General features: G+C 43.1%; 1 protein-coding gene across 3 annotated transcripts in view; it reads left to right on the top strand.

The window, feature by feature from the left end:
- The window catches only part of Npas3 (neuronal PAS domain protein 3), an 826,580-nt gene that overhangs the window by 696,641 nt on the left and 106,475 nt on the right, over positions 1-23,464 (top strand). For all 3 annotated transcript variants that reach the window (XM_085697644.2, XM_085697643.2, XM_085697646.2), the window contains exon 6: positions 7,364-7,538. In XM_085697644.2, the coding sequence (XP_085553770.1) occupies positions 7,364-7,538 (175 nt within the window). The remainder of the gene's footprint in view (positions 1-7,363; positions 7,539-23,464) is intronic.

Here is a 23,464-nt window from a genome sequence, read left to right as displayed (position 1 = left end):
AAAACTCTTAAGAAAGGCATGGAAGAGATGAGCACTGGTTGTTTTAAACAGAGAGCCTGTGGTGTGTGCACATTGGTCCAGTCTGGGATACCAAGGTGTCGGCTGAGCAGGGGCCACCTTTTGGGTCGCTTTCTCTGGATGTAAGAATAAATATCTCTGTTCGGCTTACCTGGTTAGATATCTGTTGTTTATATTTTATTTATATTCTCATTTTTTCTTTCTCCTTTTTCTTTTAATATCTTTTAAACATTATTCCTGAGCTCTTAGCAAGGAATGTCATTGGTAATCCTTCATAGTGTGCCCCTTTAAAACTCAAGAGTGATTAATTAGATTGTTTGTGTGCATTTTATTATTTATTATGGTTTATGTGATTATCATCTGTGTGCATTAACCATATCCAAGGTTTTAGTCATATAAGCCATGCTGTTTTACTGTGACTAGAATAAAATAAAAGTCACTCTGTATGAATTCTCAAAATAGAAAACTCAAGCCTGGAATTATTATAGTTTCCTTAATCCAGTTACTATTCTCTGAGCTGAAAATTCTGTTAAATTCCAATCTTAATAAAATTTTTTGTCTTTGCTCTTGTTGTTCACATGATCAAAAAGGGGAGGAGGGCAGATGGTAACTATGAGAGTAATAACAATATCTAAACAAAACTCGAGGTGCGCCAATAGGGAAGGCTGTCTTTGCAAAGTGAATCCTGATTTAAATGGCAAATAGTGAAGTGTGGAAAATTTGGGGATAATGGATTAACTATGCCAATATCAAGTATTTTATGTTGATTGGTCTCCTTATCACCAAGGTAATGAAGATGCCTTCAAAGTGACATCTTACTACCGTTTGATCTTCAGAGAAGAGGGTTTAACTTCAGCCACTTTGTTGCTAATGCTCCTTTCCTGGCAACATTTCCCTTTTCTCTGTGATGTAACCTCCCCTGGTATCCCTTCCCTCCCGCTCTGTGATAAATACTGCAAAGTTGCCCTTTCCTGCCCTGCAGACACTTTAAAACATCCGAACTCTGGCAACCTGGAAAAACAGGTTTTAAACTCTCCTGATTTAGTCTCAAATCTCTGGCTCCTTCTTCTGATGGAGTGGACACTCTGACAGAAGCTCTCCGCTCTCCTCTTTGAGCTGGAGCCTCTTAGTGAAAGAGAAAGAATATTGACATACCAAGACTGCCCTACACCACTGCTTCCATAATGTGACCTGGTATCAGTACACTTGACCCATAATGATGACTCCTGATGCTGCCTATCATTCACTGGCTGAAAATGGAAGAATCTCAAAGACCCTGCTGTCTGTTTTATACTGAGACCGTTTCTGTAAGGATTTAAGCATTTTCCATTGGAATCTGGACTCTACAGAAGTCTTCTTAGGGCTTTTCTGAATACTTAGCAAACCATGTTAACTATGGACTGATAAGTGTACCCATCGGGCGCGAGAGTCACAGAAGTAGAGATGCTGTTACCCAGAGCCACTGCATCAAGTCTGAATGCATCTATGAAACTTGCTGTGTGTTCTTCCATTCCACTGTCTGTGGGACCCTTGTTCGCTCTGGAGATGAGGGGGAGTCTTGGCATTCCCCTGGCCCTACTCATCGGGTTCAGAACGGGTTTACGGTAAGGCTTCACATGCTGCTGTTGCAAGTCGGATACTCTGGGGGTTATAGAAGAGTGAATAAAAACAGAAATAAAATGTAGTTGGCCTCGCCGATTCCCACAGGGACCGAAATGTTTATTTCTGGAGATAAAATAAACACACGATGTGGTATCTTTCGACGCACGCTCTTCTGAGGGAAAACTCTGGTAGCGCATCTCTGAGCGGAGTGGGTTCGTTTTCTTATTTGATGACGCTGAAAGGGTTTTCGTTCCGCCTCATCGTCGTGATACAGAACCTTTCTTTCTTCTTGTTCTACTAATTTATACACGTATTTCTGTAACAGACCCAAGGCTTTTATGTGTTTTTTTTTCCCCTTCAGATAAGTCAGCAAACACATAGAATGAGACGGAGCAGTAAAGAACATCAACTCTCTGTCAAAACAGTTCATAAATATTCAGTAGAATTCTGCAATATGTAGGAAGCTATGAAGATGGCATTAAGATACCAGTAAATCCAAAGAAAACCTGGGCTAATCAGGCTATCATATCTTATTATATTTTATTCCCTTATCACTTTATTATCCTTCGGTAACACAGATGTGACCCCCAAAAAACTGCAAATCCTAACCTGCTGTGGGGAGATAGAATTTCTACCTTATCCTGGGTTAGGCTTTTCTAACGAAGATGAAGTCTCTTGGTAGAGCTGGTGGCTTAACCTAGGAGTTAGCTTCCAAGTCAGCTCCCACGAGCACAGTCTCCCTTAACCTAGGAGTTAGCTTCTAAGTCAGCTCCCACGAGCACAGTCTCCCTTAAGAGTGACTTCCGGACATCATCGGTGTCCTCTGTGGAGTTGGCCAAGCTGGAAGAGGACCCAGTTGAGAGCACCAGTCATTTGCACTACAAGGCCCTCAAGAGATTTTTTTAAGTGTCTTCCAAAAGGATTATGGCATTTCTACCTTAAATGGGAGGCCTTGAAAAAATGTTTTTATGTAATAAAAATCATCCCTGTATTGTTTCTTAGATAAAAATCTCTTAAAAAGAGATACCTGAAAAATGGGATTTCTGATCTGACCTTAAAGTAGAATCTTCTCCTGTGTTCCACAGTGGAGGTGACTTCCTGTCACTGATGGTCCTTTACGTGTACCAAACCTTCTTAGTTAAAGGGGCTCTGAACCCATGAGGATCCCTATCAGGACACCCATAGTCAAAGGGTGCATTGCTCACTCTAAAGGCTCAAACCATGGCTATCGACATGCTTGCTTGATGTTTGAAAAGACAAGCAATTCCCTGTCCTAGCTGTCAGCGGGGCACATGACCCCACATGGGAAAGTCAAACCATTATATAAATCTATTTACATTTTCCACAGAACTTCAGTTACATGAGCAACCGTGTCTGGTGTGAAAATGTCATGCAAGCTGATAGATCGTGAAGTATATTTGAAGAAAAGCTGTGTAGTTTCGTTTGACTGTGGGCTGCTGTCTGTCCTGGAACACGGAATAGGAATATCCAGGCAGAAAGGGTTTCAACAAAATGAGATGTCCAGATATGATTGATTGTTTCCCATCCCCTGTCTTCTGCTGCCAATGCTCCTTGACTTTTTGTTTTGTTTTTATTTTGTTGTGTTTTTTACATGTTCTAAGCATTGCAAAGGAGTTCCCTTCAGACATTGCTCTCCCCAGGTGTGTGACACATGCCTGTAACGTGAACACTACTAAGGCAGGAGGATCATGAGTTCAGCACCAGTCTGAACTAGGAAGGTCCTATCTCAAAACCAACAATAACAAAACCAGGGAAACAAAATAGAGGCACTCAAGCGGGTAGGTAGTGTTAGACCTGGTGGTTGAAAGTAGAAATGGCCATGCCTCCCTCTTCTTCTCAAGCTTAGAAAACCATTCAAACAGACTCTGGGTCTGTTTCCGAAGTTGGACAAGTATAACCACCAAGGGATTGATCTGACTCTACAATGAAGAGGTTCTTAAATTGGCCTAAAATGTCGTTTGAGCCCCTCAGAATGCACCACTAAGGTAAAGGGCTACCATTTTCCATTGAGAAGATCCTGACAAAAGGCTGAGGATACAACCAACAAGTCATACCGGATAAAACTACTCTAAGTTCTCACCCTTTGTGATCTGAAGGATGGTTCATCATCTGTGTAGAGTTTGTCTTGATTCAGATAACGAGGACCTGGGGTGTGAAAGTTGGAAACGGGCCACCCAAGTACTGTTGTGCCATAGACTGGAAACAAAGGGGTCAAGGAAGATGACCACTGGACTATTAAATGGATTCTTCAATGCCTGAGTTTCCCAGCACTTGTATAATTTCACCCTCAGTCAAGTTCAGTTGGGGCTATAAAAGAGGGTGTGGTTACTGATATACCTGGCAAGGGGTTACAGGGAAAGATAATTATAATGCAGTATTGAAACACATTTACAGACTAAACTGCTACAATCAGACTGCCAGAAATTACACCTGGGGGAACCAACAATTAGAGCTTGATCAAATTAATAATACATCAAAATGATTTTGTTTTAGATCTAACTCTCTACCTTTTTTGTTCAATAAACGTTGGTGATAGCCCAGCAAGATAAGATGATGATTGGGATGGTGTTGAAGACTGGCTACCCTTAAGTGGACCCCTGGTTACCCCCATATTTGTTTTGGTGTAGACAGCTTCCTTCTGGACTTCCCTTAGGGCCAAGGGTCCAACCACAAAACATCCTGAGTCCCAAGAGACTGGCAGGCCACCTGTCTGTAGCCTTCTCCCTTCCTGAGAACTCAGAATGCTCTTGTACACAGTGAGGATGAAGGACAGAGGGTTTCAGAGTTCCTTGCTCAGCCTGTTGAGCTACAGATGCCACGCAGGAAGTAAGAGCCACTGAAACGGACTCCGCCCAGTTCTGTCGTGACCACTAGCCTGTTCCACTACTCAGGCTATGGAGGCATTTAGAGGGTTTCATTTTTCTTACACAGTGATCCCCCTACAAAATGGAGCTGTGGGGCAAGAAAGCCACGAGTCGTTGCCTCTCTAAAGGCTCAGGCCCCACATCATCCCCGAGAACCCAAATATCGGGGGGACATCCACACGGAATGCACTGTGAAAGGGACCCCATTGTCCCTCACAACAGCCAGTTACCAGCTTTGCTACAGAAGACCGGAGTCCAAGGAGGTTCCAGGGATTGCCCAAAGCCACACGGCTGGACAGGGGAACGTTATGACCTCACATTCGGGTTACAGCTCCAAATAGCCTGTATCTCCCACTGTTCCTATGGTCTCGACTGTAGTAGACACCAGGAGGGTATGGCAGTGTCCAGTCCTCAGTGCCAACTCCCCCATCAATTCTAGGCTTTTCTGTTTGGGTTTTCACTTTATTTTTAATTGTGTGTGTGTGTGCGTGTGTGTGTGTGTGTGTGTGTGTAAGTGTTGATTCGTGCTTATGAGTGCAGTAACCACAGAGGCCAGAGAGAACATCAGATCCTACTGGAAGTGGGGCCACAAGTTGTTGTGAGCTGCCCTCTGGAGTTGCTGGGTCTTGAACTCAAGCCCCGTTCTCCAAGGGCAGTCTGTACCCTTAATTGCTAAGCTGAGCCGTCTCTCGAACACCAATATTAGGTTTTCAGTGTAAGCCTCCAGAAAGGCACTGAAGGTCATCCTTGCTGCTATATACGATATGTAGTGCTGTGACTTAACCTTGCTGTCTATATCAGGACACATATTCCTAGATGCAATATGGCATGCTATGACTTAACCTTGCTCAGTATTTCAGAACGCAGCTTCCTGGGAAGAAGAATCTCTAGGCAAAGCAAGTTGTAGAGACCTGGCTACCTCTCTGTAGAGCTGGCTGACAGGAATATTCAATAACCAGCACCCTAAAAACAGCTCGCTGGGTTTTCACCTTTTTGCAATCTGCAGTGTATGTATCTGAGGGTCCGCAGGAAGATGACAGTAAACACTGTGGAATGTGCGAAGAGTCTGGTCGGACTCCATGCGCAGCCAATGACTTCTTCATATCCACTAATCCCCAAACAAAATAACCATCAAGAAATATTAAAACACACATTTTATTAGTTTCATTTAATTTCTTAATTGCGCAAAGTCAGTTTACCCGTTTATTACTGTGTGAAGTGGTTAGAGGCAAGGCGCACATTAAAGGGATTATTTCCATGTAATCCCCCCGTCCCAGAGGGTAGGAGCTGATCACCGTGAATCCCGATGTGCTCTGTCACAATACCAAGTGGAGGAGATAGGTATTGTAAGATGATACAGTTCAGTAGCTGAGTAAGACGGTAGGAGAGGCTAATCTAATAGCTACAGAAAGTACCTCATTTTCGGGAAAAGTTGGGCGAGGCTTTTTCGGAAAGAGCTATTACCCAAACTGAATTTTGCCTTCTCTGTTCCTGGTTCTGCCTCTGCTAATTGATAGATGTTGAAGGTGTGCAGCCTGTTAAGACTTTAATCAAATGGTGTCTGGGAGTAGATGTGATCATCTTACAAGGGACTTGCAGTGCCGAGGATAATAGATCTGAGCATTCCGCTCTCCGTGACAGTTTATCCTCCCTTCCTTCCCGGCAGGAGAGCTTTGGTAGAGTTTAGAGAGATGCCGGCTACTGCACAGGAAAGAGAAACGAGGTAGGAAGAGGTTTGGGTGAGAGAGAACACGTCAAGAAACTGAATGCTTTGCAAACTTCCATGACACAAAGAGCTGGCCTGAGCCCGTCTCCCTCAAAGGACAGAGAAACCCATTAGTGACCCAAGGAGAGCTTTCTCTTGTCCGGCTGCTGACCTTCCTCCCCCTGCTGCAATACCTACGAGGCAAGGCCGTTCTGTTAGGAGCATTACAGCTGGCCTCAGGAAGAGATAAAAGTCTGAGCTCTCTGAGAGGTGAAAGGTAAGGCCAGTCCTTGCCGGCACCTTCTGCCTGTACCCCACGCTGTGACCCAGACTCACAGACCAGGGCTGCTGGCACTGAAATATACAGGCCTCTCTTCCGCTGTTTCATATTCATCCGCTGTACTTGGAGGCAGCCTCACTCAAAGAGTACACAAAATAAAAACCCTTTTTAAAGCCCTCAAGGAGCTCTGTACCGTGTATTTTATTAGATTGAAGGCAAAACAAGCTGATACCAGCAGAAAAAAAATGTCTGCTTCAGACCCCAGCTGACCTCTTTTGCATGGAAAATTCTCCATATGATTACAGAGCTAATGAGTGATATTTAATGAAAACATTATGCCTTTGCATATATTTGTAAGTGGCACTTTGTACATTTAAATTTACATAGAAATAAGAGGGTATTTTTTTTTTTAATCTTAGAAATCTGTGTATTTAAAAGAAAGGCTCGCCTGTTATCTCTAGCCGTTTCCTGAAATGGTTTTTATACAAAGCACAAACTTCTCAGCATGAAAACTGTAGGCCTCGGTCAATCATCCAGCTGACACCAAACATACAAGTATTTGATGATGCGTGGATAAAACAGCTGAACGCAAGGCAGACTTGTCCACATTTCACAGAACGCTTTGGCTCTATGCAAACAACACTGTATGAGGGGAAAACTGGGCTAAACAATTGCTAAATAAATACATGTGGGGAAAAAATATCATTTCCCTCCCAAGAATCCTGAAGTAGTTGAAGAAGGAGACTTGGAGTGGGAATTGCTGCTGGGGCCCGAGCATGTTTCCTTCTAGCCTCCGAATCTGCATCACTGTGCTACTGCCCTGAACGCAGAACAGCCCATGACACCTCTCTCTCCATTTCTCTCCCTCTCCAGGTGGAGCTGACAGGAAGCAGCGTCTTTGACTATGTCCACCCTGGGGACCACGTGGAGATGGCAGAGCAGCTGGGCATGAAGCTCCCGCCGGGGCGGGGCCTCCTCTCACAGGGCACCGCCGAGGATGCAGCCAGCTCGGCCTCTTCCTCCTCTCAGTCAGAGACCCCTGAGCCAGGTGGGAATTGGGTTTCAATGTGTTTGCAGTTGGCGGTTGGTGGGCAGGACCTTCGCCGAATTGAGTGTGCCCGAGGTACCCGTGTGGAGAGACTATAAATAGGGCGAAGGGTATTTAAGAATTCCATGCAGCTTTCAACCCCATGCAGTAATTAAATAAGGAAGAGATTTGAAAATAAGGAGACATTTTAATAAGTGTAATCCAAAGATCTTATTTCAGTTGAACAATGCATCCAGAAGGTCCAAGCACCTCTGGTTTCTCTTTCAAATTACTAGAAGGGGATCTGCTGGTTTGGAACACCCTCTCCCCTTTATTCTTACACATTTATTTATTATTCAGCAAAATCTACCCTCTGGCAGAGGCATCTTGAATATTACCTTGTAGAGAATTAAAAGTGGTAGGGATTTGCAGAAATCTTGGTTTCTTTTATTTTTCTTTTAAGCATCAGAAGGGTACTTGAAAGATGTGAACAGATAAATTAAGGCTAAAAAGAAAACAGAAATGGTTACATTTTCCACTGCCTTTCCACCCTCAGTATTTAATTAGATCAATTGTATAGAGGAATGAACAGAGGTGACAGCCCTCATTGGGATTCCTTCCAGGACTCTTATAGACTTTGCATTCAGAATGTTCCCATTTTCATTGTGTTGTACTGATGATAATTTAAGTATTAGGGGAAAATCCATTTATAAATTAAACAAAATGACTTGATATCCATCAGTCCCCTAGTTCATCAAGCTGTTCAAACACGGGAAAGATTGGCTGGTCGGCCTGGGTCTTCCGAGAGCGCTGGTAATTAGATCTGCGAAGGATTTATTCTTTACTGATTGGGGCTTTAAATTAATTGAAGTTCCACATTTGTGGTTTTGTCCTTTTTGTACTTTTTTAGAGGAGATATTTCATATTCTTGTGTGGTGGAGTGCTTGGCCAAGCAGCAGTGGTTTAAATGTTAATTTTTCTCATGAGAAGTTTAAGATTTTTAATGAATCAAGGCCTGATTTCAAGTGCAAAGTTTTATTTGCTTACTTGAGAAGTTATTTTGCACTCTTCAAAGATGCCTGTGTTAGAAACTTCTTTATCTGTAGTTCTAAAACAGAATTCGCAACACACAAGCATTGTATTAGAGAGGAAAATGAAAAATGCTGCCTTGAGATTAATATTAAAATGAACTACATATTTCAAGAAAATAATTTGTCCTGTGTAGAACTAATCACAATATGTGTATTCACAGGGGAAAAAAATATTGCCTCTTTTGGAAATATTTTGACTCCATGTATAGAACCAAATCCATGTTTTCCCATGGAAGTTAAGGCATTTCCCCCCCACGAGAGCAGGGTGTTCATTATTTATAGTGTTTTTTGGTTATTCCCCCAGTTAGCTTCACACATGAGAAAGGAAAATGTTTAAGATCGTTCTTTGCCCTTCAAAGTGAAAACAGCTTCTGGGGGAAGCCATATGTTCTTTATATCATAGCTCAGTGGCTTTACTGAATGGATATGTCAGCGAGATAATTGACAATGCTTTGCCATTGTTCGGACATCCCTAGCTATGGGTGCAGGAGAAGCAGCATATGAGAAGGGCTTTCCGTTCATGCGCTCTGAAGATGGATCGGGGAGCCTTGGTTCCTCATGACCCGGTGTAGAGGAATTTAAATTTAAAAGCTGTCATTTAAAGGAAGGGTCTTGGGACCGTGGATTCTGTGTCTGTGAGTCACAAACTTGACTTCAGGATCTTCTCCATCGTTTAGCACAAATTCCAGCAGCAGCAGCAGCAACACCAACAGGCGTGTTATCTCCTGGCGTGAAGCTGGTGAGTTAGGAAAGCCCGCCCCTCCTGCTGAGCAGTTCCTAGCAAAGTTAGCCCTGACTTGAAGCCCACATCTCCCATCTCCTTCATTGGAACTTCACACTGTATTTCAGATCGTGCCCTGCTCCTAACTGTGGACACCCAACTGTGTCATATGGGAGACATCAAGTCCCCCCCCCCTTTTTTTGCTGCTCCCAGGTTAGACCAGAGATTCCCCAGTCATGTATCCATCTACTGGTGTGTTCCTCAGAACCTCATCACCCACACCATACTCGCTTGCATGGGTGGTAGCTTGTTGATGACCCTCTAACAATATACATGCTTCTAGGAACTGAGCACAGCTCTTTAGATGTTTCATGACTGTTTCAAAGAGAACTGTCACCCTTTTGGCCTCGGATAATGAGCTCTGTTAGTGCAACCCAAGGTTAAGTTGTATGTAACTGGAGGCCAGATCACTTCCTCCACTCACCTGGAGCTTGATGTTTCTCCAGACAGGTCTTCAGGGTGGTCTGTTTCCTGAAAGCGACGTTGGGAGGAAAAGGAAAGGACAGCCTTTAATCTGGCTCTGCTAGGGCTCACGGCAAACCCAGATAAATATTCTAAGGAAAGACCTTTGATAAACCCCACACCTTCTCTAGAGCATTAATATTCTCAGAACAGCTCTTGGCCCTCACTTGTTACTCCTTCTAGACAACTGGAGACCACAGCTGGCCTTCTCAAAGGGCTCACTCCTGCGCCCGTCACCATGATTCTCTCCTTCTGACCTACCCTGTCATGTACGTCAACAACCGATTGAAAGGCACCGACTTGGCCTTCCTGCAGCCATTCCCACTCACACTCAGGAAACTCTGCTTTTCCCCATCACTTAAGGACGAGAGCCCATCAACTATGTTCCCACAATCTAGGGCTCCTTTCCTAGATAGTGAATGTGACTCCTACTTGCAGGGAATGCCAATCCATCTTAGCCCCACAGGTCTACAGAATTTGCTTATTTTCCATTCTGACTTTAAAACTCAGTTAAATTGACTACTCAGATACTGAAAAGCAGCATAGGGTGCTACCTGGGATGAAATATATCCACTAATATGGATGATTGCTCAAAGGGAATTGCTTTAAAAGTACATGTCAGGCACTATGTCCCGAAGCTGCTTATGATTCCCAACAGCTGAAAGAATTTTAACAAGATTTTCTAATTCTTAATAACACGAAGGAGCATTTTTGGAGACTCTTGTTCACTGCCTTGTAATCTTCTAAACTCTGGTGAAGTGCAGATTCCTTTCTACATACTGGTGAAATTTGGTTGGAAAATGGATATCGATATATGGTTATTATGGAAATGAAAGGACTAGCGGGTAAGGGATTTTTCAGGCGCCCTGATATGTGCAGTATAGCATTACTAAATGACTAAAATCTAAATAATACTTGGCATTGTGATAAAGGAAGTGAGTAAAGCCATTTCAAGGCGGCACCCCTGGGCCATGGTGGGAACTCTGTTTCTGTGAGCTGCCAAGCCTCTGAGTCTCTTGTCTTGAATCAGTCTCAAGATAATGGGGGAGTGGGAGTAGACATCTGTTGACTTGACAGCAAACCCAAATAAATATTTTGCCTGTGTGCACATTTACAGGTAGTTTAGTAAATATATTATTTCCTTTGGAGAAATCTTAAGTCAAGCATTGGAAAAATAAGTGGGCACTCTGGCTTTTAGAAGCCCCGGTTTGCCTGGGAGGCATATCAGAATATTCTGGAAGAGACTGCCCTTCACCATCCAGCAGGCAGTCATTTCTCTCCTCCTGCAAGCTGTGACAACATGGGAGCACAGCCCCTCTGTGCACGCTGTTGGGGTGGTGTGTCTTCCCTGTGTAGATCTGCCTGTGCTTCTTCGCTGCTCTTAATGATTCTGCATCTTGGGATTTCAAGTCCTATCTTCTTTTCATAAGTCTCAATACTGTGCCCTCGGAATGCTTGGTAAACAGAAAGGCAGCTTCTCCCAGAAGTCCTGGAGGAACTTTAAAAATCTCCTGTTTTGAAGACAGAATAATTTTCCTTGAGATGTCATAAAATGGGATTTCTACTTGTCCTTGTTAATATAACAGCTTTTACAATTATAAAATCAATTCAGAATCATCATGAAACCTTTAGAATATGCAGAAGAGATGGGGGGAAGCCAACTAGTACTATTTAGAAGTAACCACTATTCTTACATGGGCGCTACACAGCCTTCTAGACTTCTCTCTCTTCCTGTGCATAGGATATCTTCCTGTAGGCATATATACATAGATACCTTCTTGTAGGTGTATATACATAGGATACCTTCCTGTAGGTGTATATGTATATAGATACCTTCCTGAAGTTATATGTGTGTGTATGTATGTATGTATTTGTATATACTACCTTCCTGTAGGCGTATATACATAGGATATCTTCCTGTAGGCATGTATACATAATAAGGAAGCTCAGCAGAGCATGTTGCTTGACTTTGGTCTTGTATGTTTTCCTAAGATCCTGACATCCATCCTTCTGGTAACCTGACTTTTCATGTAACCTCACAAGCATCTTTCTGTATCACATTCCTCTAATTTAAACTGAGATATCCTCTGTCTCGAGCAGTTCGCCTCCTATGAGATAGCAATCAGCGCCTGCCTGCCTTGGGCTTCTGTCAGGAGCTGCAGCCCCGGGTCCTGCCTGGGGAGAACTCAGTGAGGACAAGAGCTTCTTGCAGCTTCCTGGGTGGGTGTGCGTTGGTAGGAGGAGAAATCAATACAACAGTAGGATATAGAGAACTTAGCGAAACATATGAGACAGTATTCGGGGTGAAGGATGGCTGTGGCAGCATCGCTAACCAATGTTGTCTTGAACATCGGCTACCGTGTTTTCTCTCAGATTTCAGGTAGAATCTAGTGTACATTGTAGGCTCAGAGGGTAACCACTGGTCTAATCTCTGTGCCTGCAATGCCTGTTCTCTGTCCTGAAGGCTGTAAGGGATGGAAAAATGGAGCGGGGAGTGTTTGTCTAAATGGAAATGGCCTGCATTTCCTGTGCGTATTTCTGTACCATGGTAAATTAGATCAACTCCTCAGATTATAGAACAGGGACTTAAATCCTAATGTGTGACTGGATGATTTTCAAAAAGGTGATAAATTTAGAGAAGCAAATGACAAGGAATAATAATTAAAAAAATACAAACTTATCTAAAGATCAGGTCAATGTTTTACTGGTTGGATATAAGATATACACGTAGTTTAATATGTGGATTATTGGCCATCTGGTTTAGGTAGGGTTTTTTTTTTCTTTTTTCGGTTTGATTTAGTTTGGTTCTTATCGATGAACTGAATTTAGACATTGGACAGGGGAGACCATCTGAGTAACCTCACATCCAGCCCCAGTCCCCAGACAATGTGACTGTATCCACAGCACTGTCTGCTATACTGCAAATGTCAAACAGAAGGTGTAATGGATTTAATATTAGCGCTAGCCAAGGTGTTGAGGGAGCTGTTAATAATGTCACTCCAGCTATTGATCTGAAGCCTTTAAAAATCAGAGCAAAGTGAGAGATCCTGTGCTGTGGGGAAAGGCACCAGTGAGTGGTTTTTATTGCCGATCTGTTTCCACATACAGAGGGAAGGCTCCAGAATTGTGTTATCGCCATTAATCTGTGGGTGATAATTTTGGAGTTCTTGTATGGTAAGATAATATCGTGGGGACCGTCCTGAATGTTAATGATTAGAACAAGCCCTTGCAGCCATACGCAAATCTCATGTCTTGCATAATGACTGTAGCATTGGCTCAAGTTGTCACACAATAGGGTCCTAGCACAGTGACAGCGCTGGAGCCCCTGGAAGTGTGCACAGGAAACCCTACGGCACTCTTAAGACAACCCCTGGCACAACTACGTTAATGGAAATGGAGTTTGTCCCTGCAGTTAGGGAACCTCTTCAGGAAGTCAATCCTTCCGTCTGAATGGCAGTCTGTATGCAATACAATCCCCTTTTTCCATAGTCCCAAACGAATAAGTGAAATTAAAATTCCTAATTTATATTGAATGTTTGTCAAACTATAAATATGCATTTAATTCCTTTCCAGTTTCACTCAGCCTAAACAGAGATAAATCCATCAGCTAGTGCAGTCCAGTCCCCTCTGCTGGACTGAATATGAAGTTAAGTATGTTGTTAAGTGTGCTAACATTTAACATTATGAACACATTCACAGTCCCTTAACCTTACCTGTCACCTGTTACTTCCCAGGTGCCCACGTACATGACAAATATCATAGAAACACCCCAGCAAAACTAATATTTTAGTTTCCCAAAGAGATCAACATGTAGGGGTTAGTTGAGCTTCTTCTACAAAATTATATCCCCAATATGATTTCTTATTTTTTACCAAGACATTTGTTATTTTGAAATAAAATCTAAATTATCTTCATGGCAGGCATGAATGCAATACACACTATAAAAAGAAATGATTCATAAGCTCAATACTTGAGAGGAACAGAGTTTTTGAAAGTTTGAGGCCAGCGAGGTCTGTTTGGTGAGAACAAGGCTGGCCTAGGTTATACAGCACCCATCTCCAAAGAAAGGAAGTGAAAACACCAGTCAGTGCTTTGGCTAGATACTGGATAATGTGCTTGCCAAATTGAGAGGCATTCCCTTACCTAAAAAAAAGAAGAAAAAAAAAAGGTTCCTTGATGGAGTACCGTTATTTTTCCTTGCAGAAGTCAGGTTTTTTTTTGTTTTTGTTTTTTGTGGTTTTTTTCGAGACAAGGTTTCTCTGTAGCTTTGGTGCCTGTCCTGGAACTAGCTCTTGTAGACCAGGCTGGCCTCGAACTCACAGAGATCCTCCTGCCTCTGCCTCCCGAGTGCAGGGATTAAGGGCGTGTGCCACCGCCGCCTGGCTCAGTCAGGCTATTGTTAAATGTCACCTTTATCTCCAAGTAAGCTAAACAAGACCACCTAGAACACACCACCAAAGGAACATACCCTGCCCTGCCCCACCCTTTCCAGCAGTCAAACATAGGCCCACCTACCACCTTAATTTGTCTTTGTCCCCCGCTGTGCTGCTTGTCAGCACATGGTCTGAACACTTGTGAAGCTGGCTTGTAATTTCAGAATCTTGCCAGGAGCAACTAAAGAAAAATAAATCAAAATATTCTTAATATTCTTCCCACCAGGCCCTTCTGGCCCGCCCTTCCTGAGTGTTGCTCTTCCAGGCCAGCGCTGGGGACACATACATGCGGCACCAGGCATCCTTTGGGACCTGTACTGGGACTTTGAAGTCAGTGTTGCTGATCCCTTCCCCACAGAAGACAGACTCCCTCCAGTCTCATCGTAACTCTAAATACCATTCTGGAACTAACTTTCCCTTCCAAAGTTCATATATATATGCGTGTATATATATACACATGGCTTTTATGAAAATTAATACAATGGTATTTTCAGGGTCCATTTTATTCACTAACAGAAACAAAGACCAAAAAAATAGATTTACTCAGTATATCCCTGTGTATAGTTGCATGTATGTATACATGTATGTATGAACGTGTGTATGCATGCATACATATTTTCTCCTAACGCAATCTAGTAAAAAGGTTTAAGAAATCAATTCTTGAATCCATTTTTTGTAAGTTCCCTTAAATAGCTTTCTAGGTTGTAATTTTTACTTCCATTTACCTATAATGATGAGGGGTACATTTTTCAAGTTTCTAAAATGGAACCTAATACAAGTTGTTAATGATGACATGTTCTGCCCATTAAAAAATGTGGATGTCTTTGTCACTGGATAATTAAAAATTATGGATTCTACAGCTGTTGCTTTGAAGAAAGCACAAGTTATTTGCTTTTAATACATATCACTGCACAGAAATTTCATCCCTGTCCAAATTACACCGTTCTGAATCCTTCATCTGCACTAAACAGCAGCCGTACAAAGGATCAGTTACCTGGCATTGACTGAGCTTTGCAGGGTGCACACATTAGAAGAGGCAGAACTGGCTGGAAACCATTTCCACCCCTAGTGAGCAATTTACTCATGATTGCTTGGGGAAAATACTGGAAATATTGCTTCTGTGTAAAGTTTGCAACTTCCAGTTGTCAGCTCTTTGCCAAGTAGTTATTCCCAAGTGTAGCTTTTGTGCACAATCCACTCTGGCCACTGTGATCATGGTGGCATGCCTACCCTGCCTGGTGTATGCAGAGCACAGTAACTGCTAATTACAGGAGTTAATTCGCACTGTATTCCTCGGAGGCAGGTCAGTGTGCTACCCTTGTTCTACAGCTGTGGGGGAAGTGATAGAAATTCTAAGTGGCTTGCCCCAAGCCACGCAGGTTAGGTTTAGCAGCCAAGATTAAAAGAAAGGGTGCAATATTAATGTTGAAGTAGGTGGGGAGCCAGGGAGTAGATGGGGGGAAATGAGACGGGAACATGGTAGGAATCAAACCAGAGGAATTTTCTCCAAAGAGTTTTGAAGTCCAAAGAGAAACCTAATTATCCCCTTATATATAACATACATATACATATACATACACTGAGCTAAAGTACTTTTTAGTAAGAGTTTCTTATTAGGGGAAAATCCACCTGGTCTTTTTCTTTGCTTTCATGTCTGCAATGAAAAATCTTAATGCCACCGTGAACATATGAACAAAACATAGGCAAGATTCAACCCGTGTTCCACGTTCACTGGGTGACCCCAGCCAGGAGCACAGTCAAAATTCTGTGCTCTTAAAATTGTGTGTGCAGCCTTGACTCTGCCTCAGCCAGTACTGGGCAAGGATCTGTGCAACTTCCTCAGCCCCTTCGTCCAGGACAAGTCACCAAGGCAGGTTGAGATAGACAAAGGACAACAGTGGCCGTCAGGAGATGGGCATGGCCTGGAGGTATCTTCTGCTAATGAGATACAATCCTGCTTCCTAAGGACCCTCTAGAAACAATACCCAGTTTTTTGATGGTTTACAGAATCAGAGCTGGGGGCGGGGGGAATCTTAAGTCTTTTCTCTAGCTATTATTAGCCAGAGTGAAATTTCATTCAAGATATAGACACACTTGACAATAGAGATGTCAAGTAGAGTATAGATTACTCAACAATGATTGATTGAATATCAAGTTTCAGACGTTATATGAAACACTGAGGATACAAAGATAAAGTCCCCCGTATTCCAACAGCTGACCATTTTGTGGCGGGAACATATGAGATCATGAGCATACACAGAGCATGCGTGAGGAGAAGGCAAGCAGGCACGCAAGTGTTATGAGAAGGGTGGCGTTGGAGCACACCTTGGTGAACCCCGACTCTCAGAGGCTTTGCTCACTGTTACCAGAGTCCATGTTTGCTTCTGCTCCTTTCTCCCATCAGGTGACTTGACCTAAGGCTGCCAGGGGCATGGGTCTGAGAGAATGTGAGTCCCTTGAGTTGCCACTTTTAGAATGCAGAGAGAGGTTCTGTTCCCAGACCTCCTTCTTTCCACCTTACATGGGCCTCTTTTACAAACTGAGAGTCAGGAAATCCTGGCTTGCAAAACCTGTACTGACCCTGGGGTTTTTCCACCCAAGGCAGAGCTTTTGCAAGTAGTATACCAATAATAAAAGCTATTTATTAATGCCATTAATATGCTTCGCCCATAGTCCAGTTTTATAAAAGGCTCCATTTCTAAGTAGTATTTATATTTATCAGAATGGTTTCCAAATGACCCTTGTTGGGCAGTTACTGAACAGACAAGAGGAAACTAGTCATCCTCCTGAGATGGAGTCACAGTGAACAGCCAGTGGGAAAGAGAAGATGCTCTTGTCTTGGGCAGTTGTATCCTAAGACAGTGACGAGTGGTTCAGTAGTGGTGACGAGCTTTCACTAGACAGGTTAGCATCTCTACCCTATTGAAGAGATCATTGTGTCAGCAGAGAGACAGAATATTCAAGACACTCGCCCTACAGCGCACAGTGGGATGAGGGTGTTGCATTGTGGGGGCAGAAGGAGAGCCCTGCCATCCCGGATAAAGTAAAGGTACATTTTATCTGCGATGGTGCCAGAGCATGAAGCACCTAAGGTGCCATCATGACCCCTCTAAGATTAGTGCGGGAAGTTCTGAGTGTCATTCATTAAAGCAGTCGCCCATTCACATGTATTTATCGCTTAATAATATTTTTTTAAAGTCCCAGATTTAGAAACCTCCTCCCTTAGAGGTCGAATTCTACAAGTCCCGATGGATTACTGAATTCCTTCTGTAATGTAACTACTAATAGATAAAGAATGCCCAACCTGTGCCTGTCTCTCTGCTAAGCCTAGACCCTGCATAACACAACCCAGTTCATCACAAAACATTATGAAGACGGTAGCCTTGTTTTTCCCATTTTACAAATGGATTATAGGAAAAGAGGAGGGGTTAAATGGTGGTGGTGCACACCTTTAATCTTAGCACTCCAGAGGCAGGCAGATCTAGGGGTTCACAGTCAGCATGGTCTACAGAGTGAGTTCCAGGCCAGCACAAGTCACACAAAAACCCAGTCTAAAAAAAAAAAACAAAAAGAAGGGAGGGGTATGGATTTTTGTGGGGTTTTTTTTTTTTTTTTTTTTTTTTTTTTTTTTTTGCACGTAGAAGTCTTAAAGCTATTAGGTGGAAAGTCTCCGATTTGGATCTGAACACCCACTACTAACCAGGTAGCAAAGTGAATCGCTACAGCCTACCTGAAACAGCTGTCGCCTGAGGTCACCAGCTGGGAGCGCTGACTAATTCCTTCCTACTGAATAATCTTGCCTGCCACATGGGTAACTTGGATTCACAGCACTTGATACTACATTATTTTTCCAGGAATGTTGGGCACAGTTAACTAGAGAAAGCTGGAAACAAAGGAAGTCACTTACGAGGCCAGCTCTGTAGCGCCAGCATGTGGGGAAATAGAACAGACATCCTGAGAAAACATTCAAAGACAGCAAGGATGGTTTGGAGTTAAGGTAATACTCAGGGAAAAGCAGAAAGCCACCTCATGTTCAGTGCCTAGGCAGGTGCTTCCGGTAACTACTTTAGATGTTAGACAAGTCTTAGGCTTTCGTATGTGGTTCCTGATCACATATGTTGGAAGAATGCCAACAGCCCACTTCCGTTTTTTATCAGTTGCTATCAAAATCTTAAAACATTTGGAAATTTAAACTATTACATATGCTATCAATCCTGACATACTAATATATAAATTCCTTGTATATTGAAAGCTGATTCTTTTAATGATTTATCAAGTACCATCCTGTGGCTCTAGAACCTGACAGCATTGATAAAAACATACGGCACCAGAAGGTAGTGAACTTCTACTCTCTTTTCTGTCCTCCTTTTATTGAGTAGAGTATGCTGCAAGGGGATCTAAAGTTTAAAAATAAAATTAATTAAAACATAAAATGAATTACAATGTCATCTCTGTTTAGGAAAATACTTTGTATTTCACAGACCTGATATAAAAGTAACACAAGCCTAGACCAATGGCTCAGCAAGGTGAAGACACTTGCCGGAGTGCCATCCCAAGAGCCCACATGGTGGGAGGAGACACATGTGCAAAGACACACATGCACACACCATGCGCACACAAGCTTCACGCACACGCGTGTGCGCACATGTGCAATACACATACATGCACACACACATGCAAACATGTGTGCATGCACACACACACACACACACATGGAAAGACAAAATTAATTTTATGTTAATAACACAAATCTACAGCCACACAAGTAAGACCATCACTGTTTCTTTCATCCTTCATCTCTGTATGCATTCGACCACAAGTTTAGGTGGCCACGGATTGGCTTTATACCGATTAGGTCTTCACCAAAACTGTCTCTGCTCTCCGAGAACTCCCATTCTCACGAGCCCACGTCAAAGAGAGCCAAGGTCTCCACACTCTGAGCAGCAGGTTTGCAGTGGCCCAGTTGGTCATCTCTGCTTCCTAAAATGTGTCGTCCTCAAATTCGAACTGAGAATTTCAAAACTGGATTCCTTGTGACTATAAGAACAGAAAGGGTCCCACCGTTGAGCAGTAAAGAGAAACAGCCCCCTGGTGATCTTTGCCCTGGAGATTCGCAATCATTGACTTGACGACGATTTCACATTTTTATGATATGCCTATTGTTTTAGACAAATCTTTCCCAAAGTTTCAACTGTATTAGTCTGCCTGTCATTGCTGTGACAAAATCCTAACAGAGGCTAAAGTTATAAAGGAAAGGAGTTTGTTTAGCTCAGGGTTTAGATAGTGAAAGCCAAAACAATGTGGCTTTAAGTTCTGACAAGAGCACCTCTTGACTGTATCACTTCGTGGTAGATGTCAAAAGTAGGGAATGGTGGGGATGGAGAAACCATATCTCCAAACGGAAAGTCAGACTCATCGCTCCAGCCCAGTCTCCTCCAGCCCATGGGCATGACCCAGGCAATGGGATGCCTCTTCACAGCCTGCCACCTCCCTCAGCACATCCTGGACCAGGGCTGGCCCACATTCAAACTATATTCAGTCTTACAACCCCCGGAAACACATGAGTAGCCACTCGTGGTCTTTCAGCTAGCTGGATTCGGCTCTTCTTCCAAGGCCTTTGTGATACAGGCTCTCTTCATCCATAAGTAGCTATCGCCAGTCCTTAGGGTCCCATCAAGCTTCCCTAGAAGCAAATCTAGTATCTCCATGAAGATTTTTTAAGACTGACGTCTTAAAAAATGACGTATGCATTCCCGAGCCCATCTTTTGTTGTTCAGTGCTAGACTTGGATCTGCAGGCACTCGGCTTCTTTACCCTACCCTCCCTCCCCTTCATTTATATAAGCAAAGCATCAATATGGCTGATGTCTCACCCCACGGTAGCAATAGGCCAGTAGAGCTTAGTGTGAAGCAGATCCTGGCTACCCAGGGAAGTGCGGCAGTCATCACCGGTTACTAGCGGTTCTCTGTCCTATCTGTACCAATATAATTAAACTGTGCTTTGTATATTATAGGCTTTTCTCTATAATCCAGTCTGAGAACTTACACATTGCCCTAACAACTGAGAGCTGACAACATACAAAGATGACATTTTAGGACTGTCTTTGTGCTGTTGCTGTATCAACCACAAACATGTAAATGCATGAATCTTGGAACCTGGTGCCCTGTTTCTATCTTCAAATCCTGCATCTGTCGCTTACTAGATGTATGGCCTTGAGCAAATTAATTAAATTATATGTGCCTCAGTTTCCCCATTATAAAATTTGAACCCTCTACTCTAGATTGGATACTGGACTAGGAATAATTTCCATTTGATTTTCTCTTCAAATGAGTTAACATACTAGCATCTTGTGAGGGCATAATGAATCAACCAGGTAAAATATTGGGTATGTTATGTAGTATTCAGTGAGTAGCATCATTAATTCTGTTGAACTAAGCATTCTGTTACCTACTTTATTCCGTAGGGAAGGGATAGCCAGGGATTTAATAATAGGAAGTTGGAATCTGTTCACGAAAGGCTTGAGTTTGGGTTTCATTGACATCATGTGCTTGCTCCCTGATTTAAGGGATTTAGATTCCACAGGAGGCACGCAATACCCGGGGGGTGCCTCTGAACACCTATCACACATGCCCTACATGGAGCCCTTTGGTAAGAGCTTTGGGTAAGAGGAAGACTCTTTTGGAAATAGAGATTTCTCTGCTCCCCCTGTTTCTGCTAGGCAGTGGCTTGTTTTTATAGATCTTCCCATTAATACCGTGGTGGGTTTGGATTTGTCTATTTTATGTGTATGAATATATGGCCCACATGTATTTATGTGTATTACATGTGTCCCTGGTGCCCATGAAAGTCAGAAGAAGGCATCGAATCCCCTGGGACTGGAGTGACAGATCCTTCTTAGCGGACATGTGAGCTCTGGGACTCGAACCTCTGCCCTCTGCAAGAAAAAGTGCTTTTAACTGCTGCACTGTCTCCCGAGCCGTCACGCCCAGTTTTCTTAAAGCATAACTGAGGTGTGTAATTCTTGCTCTCGGAATTCCATGCCACGATTCCTGGATTCTACACACCAGCTCTGCTGACTGGTGCCCTTCCGAGGCCAGCTCCAATGCTGCCTAGGTCTGTGGAATCAGTCTGGATGCTGGTCTCCTTAGGTGGGCAGCTTCCAGCCTGGCACTCTGCTAATGACCTGATGATGTGGCTGGTGCCTAGCACGTATGACGTACTTGATTGACACTTTCCCTCTTTATCTGGCTGGACCATTGTTGTGGAGGCCCAGCCACAGCACGGATTGTGCTTCACAAAGGACTGAGCGACCCAGAGGCAGATTTAGACTTACAGCTTTTCCTACTGTCAAATCAGATTTCAGGAAGCCTGCTGGAGAGTGGGATGGGGGCTTGGGATTGGCTTGAACTTTAAATAAATCAATTTATTTTGTGTGGGAGGGCCTCGGTTCATCACTAATCTTGAGAGCTGAAATGAATGTTGATCTGGTAGACCGCTTCTGCAACAGCTAGAGAGATGCCCGCACCCTGGCCATAGGTGCTATATCTGGACTCAAATAAATACATTAAGAAACTCATTTCATATAGGCCACCAGGCAGTCATGAGATGTTAATGACTTTTAGTCACTGCCAACCTGGACAAAATTCAAGCCGATGACCTCGGGGTGAAAGGCTCTGTATATCCCATTACCACTCCCCTGAGCCATCCAGCCGCCCCTGACAAGGTATTTCATCATACTGAGTCCGGGGCAGTACAATAGTCCAAATTTCTGTACCATCAGGAAATCTTCTATTTAAAACTTATGAAAAGCGCATCAAAGCATAAAACCTAATTCCTCAAATGAAGGAGCAGTTGCAATTGAAAAACCAAAAAAAAAAAAAAAACTTTTGAAATAAGGGAGACATGGGTGCACGCACATGCGCGGTCTGGAGCGCTGCTCTGAGCAGCGAGACTTCCCGTCATGTTTATTCCAGTGCACATTTGAATCTCCCTCTAAGCAGTCAGGAGCCTGGCATATTTTGAAGTCCCATTAAAAAAGTCATTAGTTTGGGTTTAACGTTTGTACAAAACTGATTGGTTAAGCCCATGGTGCCTGCTCTCCTGGCCTGTTTTTAAGTGTCGTAAATAGATGACTCCGGTGTCCCACAAGACAAATGTTCTTTAATCATCTAATGTACTAATTTATCCTAAGCCTTAACCTTAGTCCTAAATTAAGTCTGTTGCGAAAACATAACTTCATCTAAGAACGCCCATCAATCCTACATGGTTTTGATAAGCACCTTTTAAAAACATAAACAACCAGACAGTTGTCAGTCTGGGTGAAGCCCAGGCCCATCTAAGAGTCACTCAGCCAGCAGTCGTATTTTATGCCCACACCACCAACAGAATTACAAACCAGAACAGGCTTGTACCTTTGCTGGGAAGTCTGTACTTGGAAACTGGGGATGGGGGACCTAGTGTACGAGAATGTAAAACAAACCAGAACAGACGAAAGATAACCCCCTTTTCATACCAGACACAGTCGGGGTTTACTTGTTCTGAGAAAATATTAATAATTTGACATTAAAGTTTCATGATCACATATTTAGTAAATTGCATGTCATGCCTTTGATTAATTTTCATTTGCTCAGAGTCCTAAAAGTCTGTCAGAGAACCTGGCTGTTCAGAGCTCAGACATGAGTAATGAATACAGAAATGTCTGGTGCAGGAAGACACGGCGTGAGAGTGGGAACCCTTGACTAAATGGAGTACTCAATACCTCATAACTAAGAATGCATAGTGCACTGAAATCTTCATTATGATGGGTAGCCCGTTTAATTCCAAATTAATTCTTAGGCCTTTCGTTTGCAGTGGGGTCCTTCCACAGTGGAGCCCACACAGCACTCCCAGTCTTGTCTCCTGTAAGGGCCTTCTTGGGTCCTGCAAGCTAATGGCCATGGAACCCCATGGGGTTGTGGGGTACTCCCCTCCCCCACCCCAACTGGGGCTTTAAATTTTTTTTAATAGATAAGAGCATTCAGCAAATAGTTACGTTGAGAATAAACTCAAAAATTATCACCAGGGTCCTTCCTCTGCCATAATTTGTCAAATCTGCTGATAGGGAGCAAATTCTATTCATAAAGATTTTATTTGGGGGGGGGGAACCTCTTGTGATTTGGTAGCAATTCAATTATAGTTTTG

This window comes from Myodes glareolus, chromosome 11 (assembly GCF_982192425.1).
Source record: "Myodes glareolus chromosome 11, mMyoGla1.1, whole genome shotgun sequence".
NCBI lineage: Eukaryota > Metazoa > Chordata > Mammalia > Rodentia > Cricetidae > Myodes > Myodes glareolus.
This window is presented reverse-complemented; position numbering and strand designations above follow the sequence as displayed.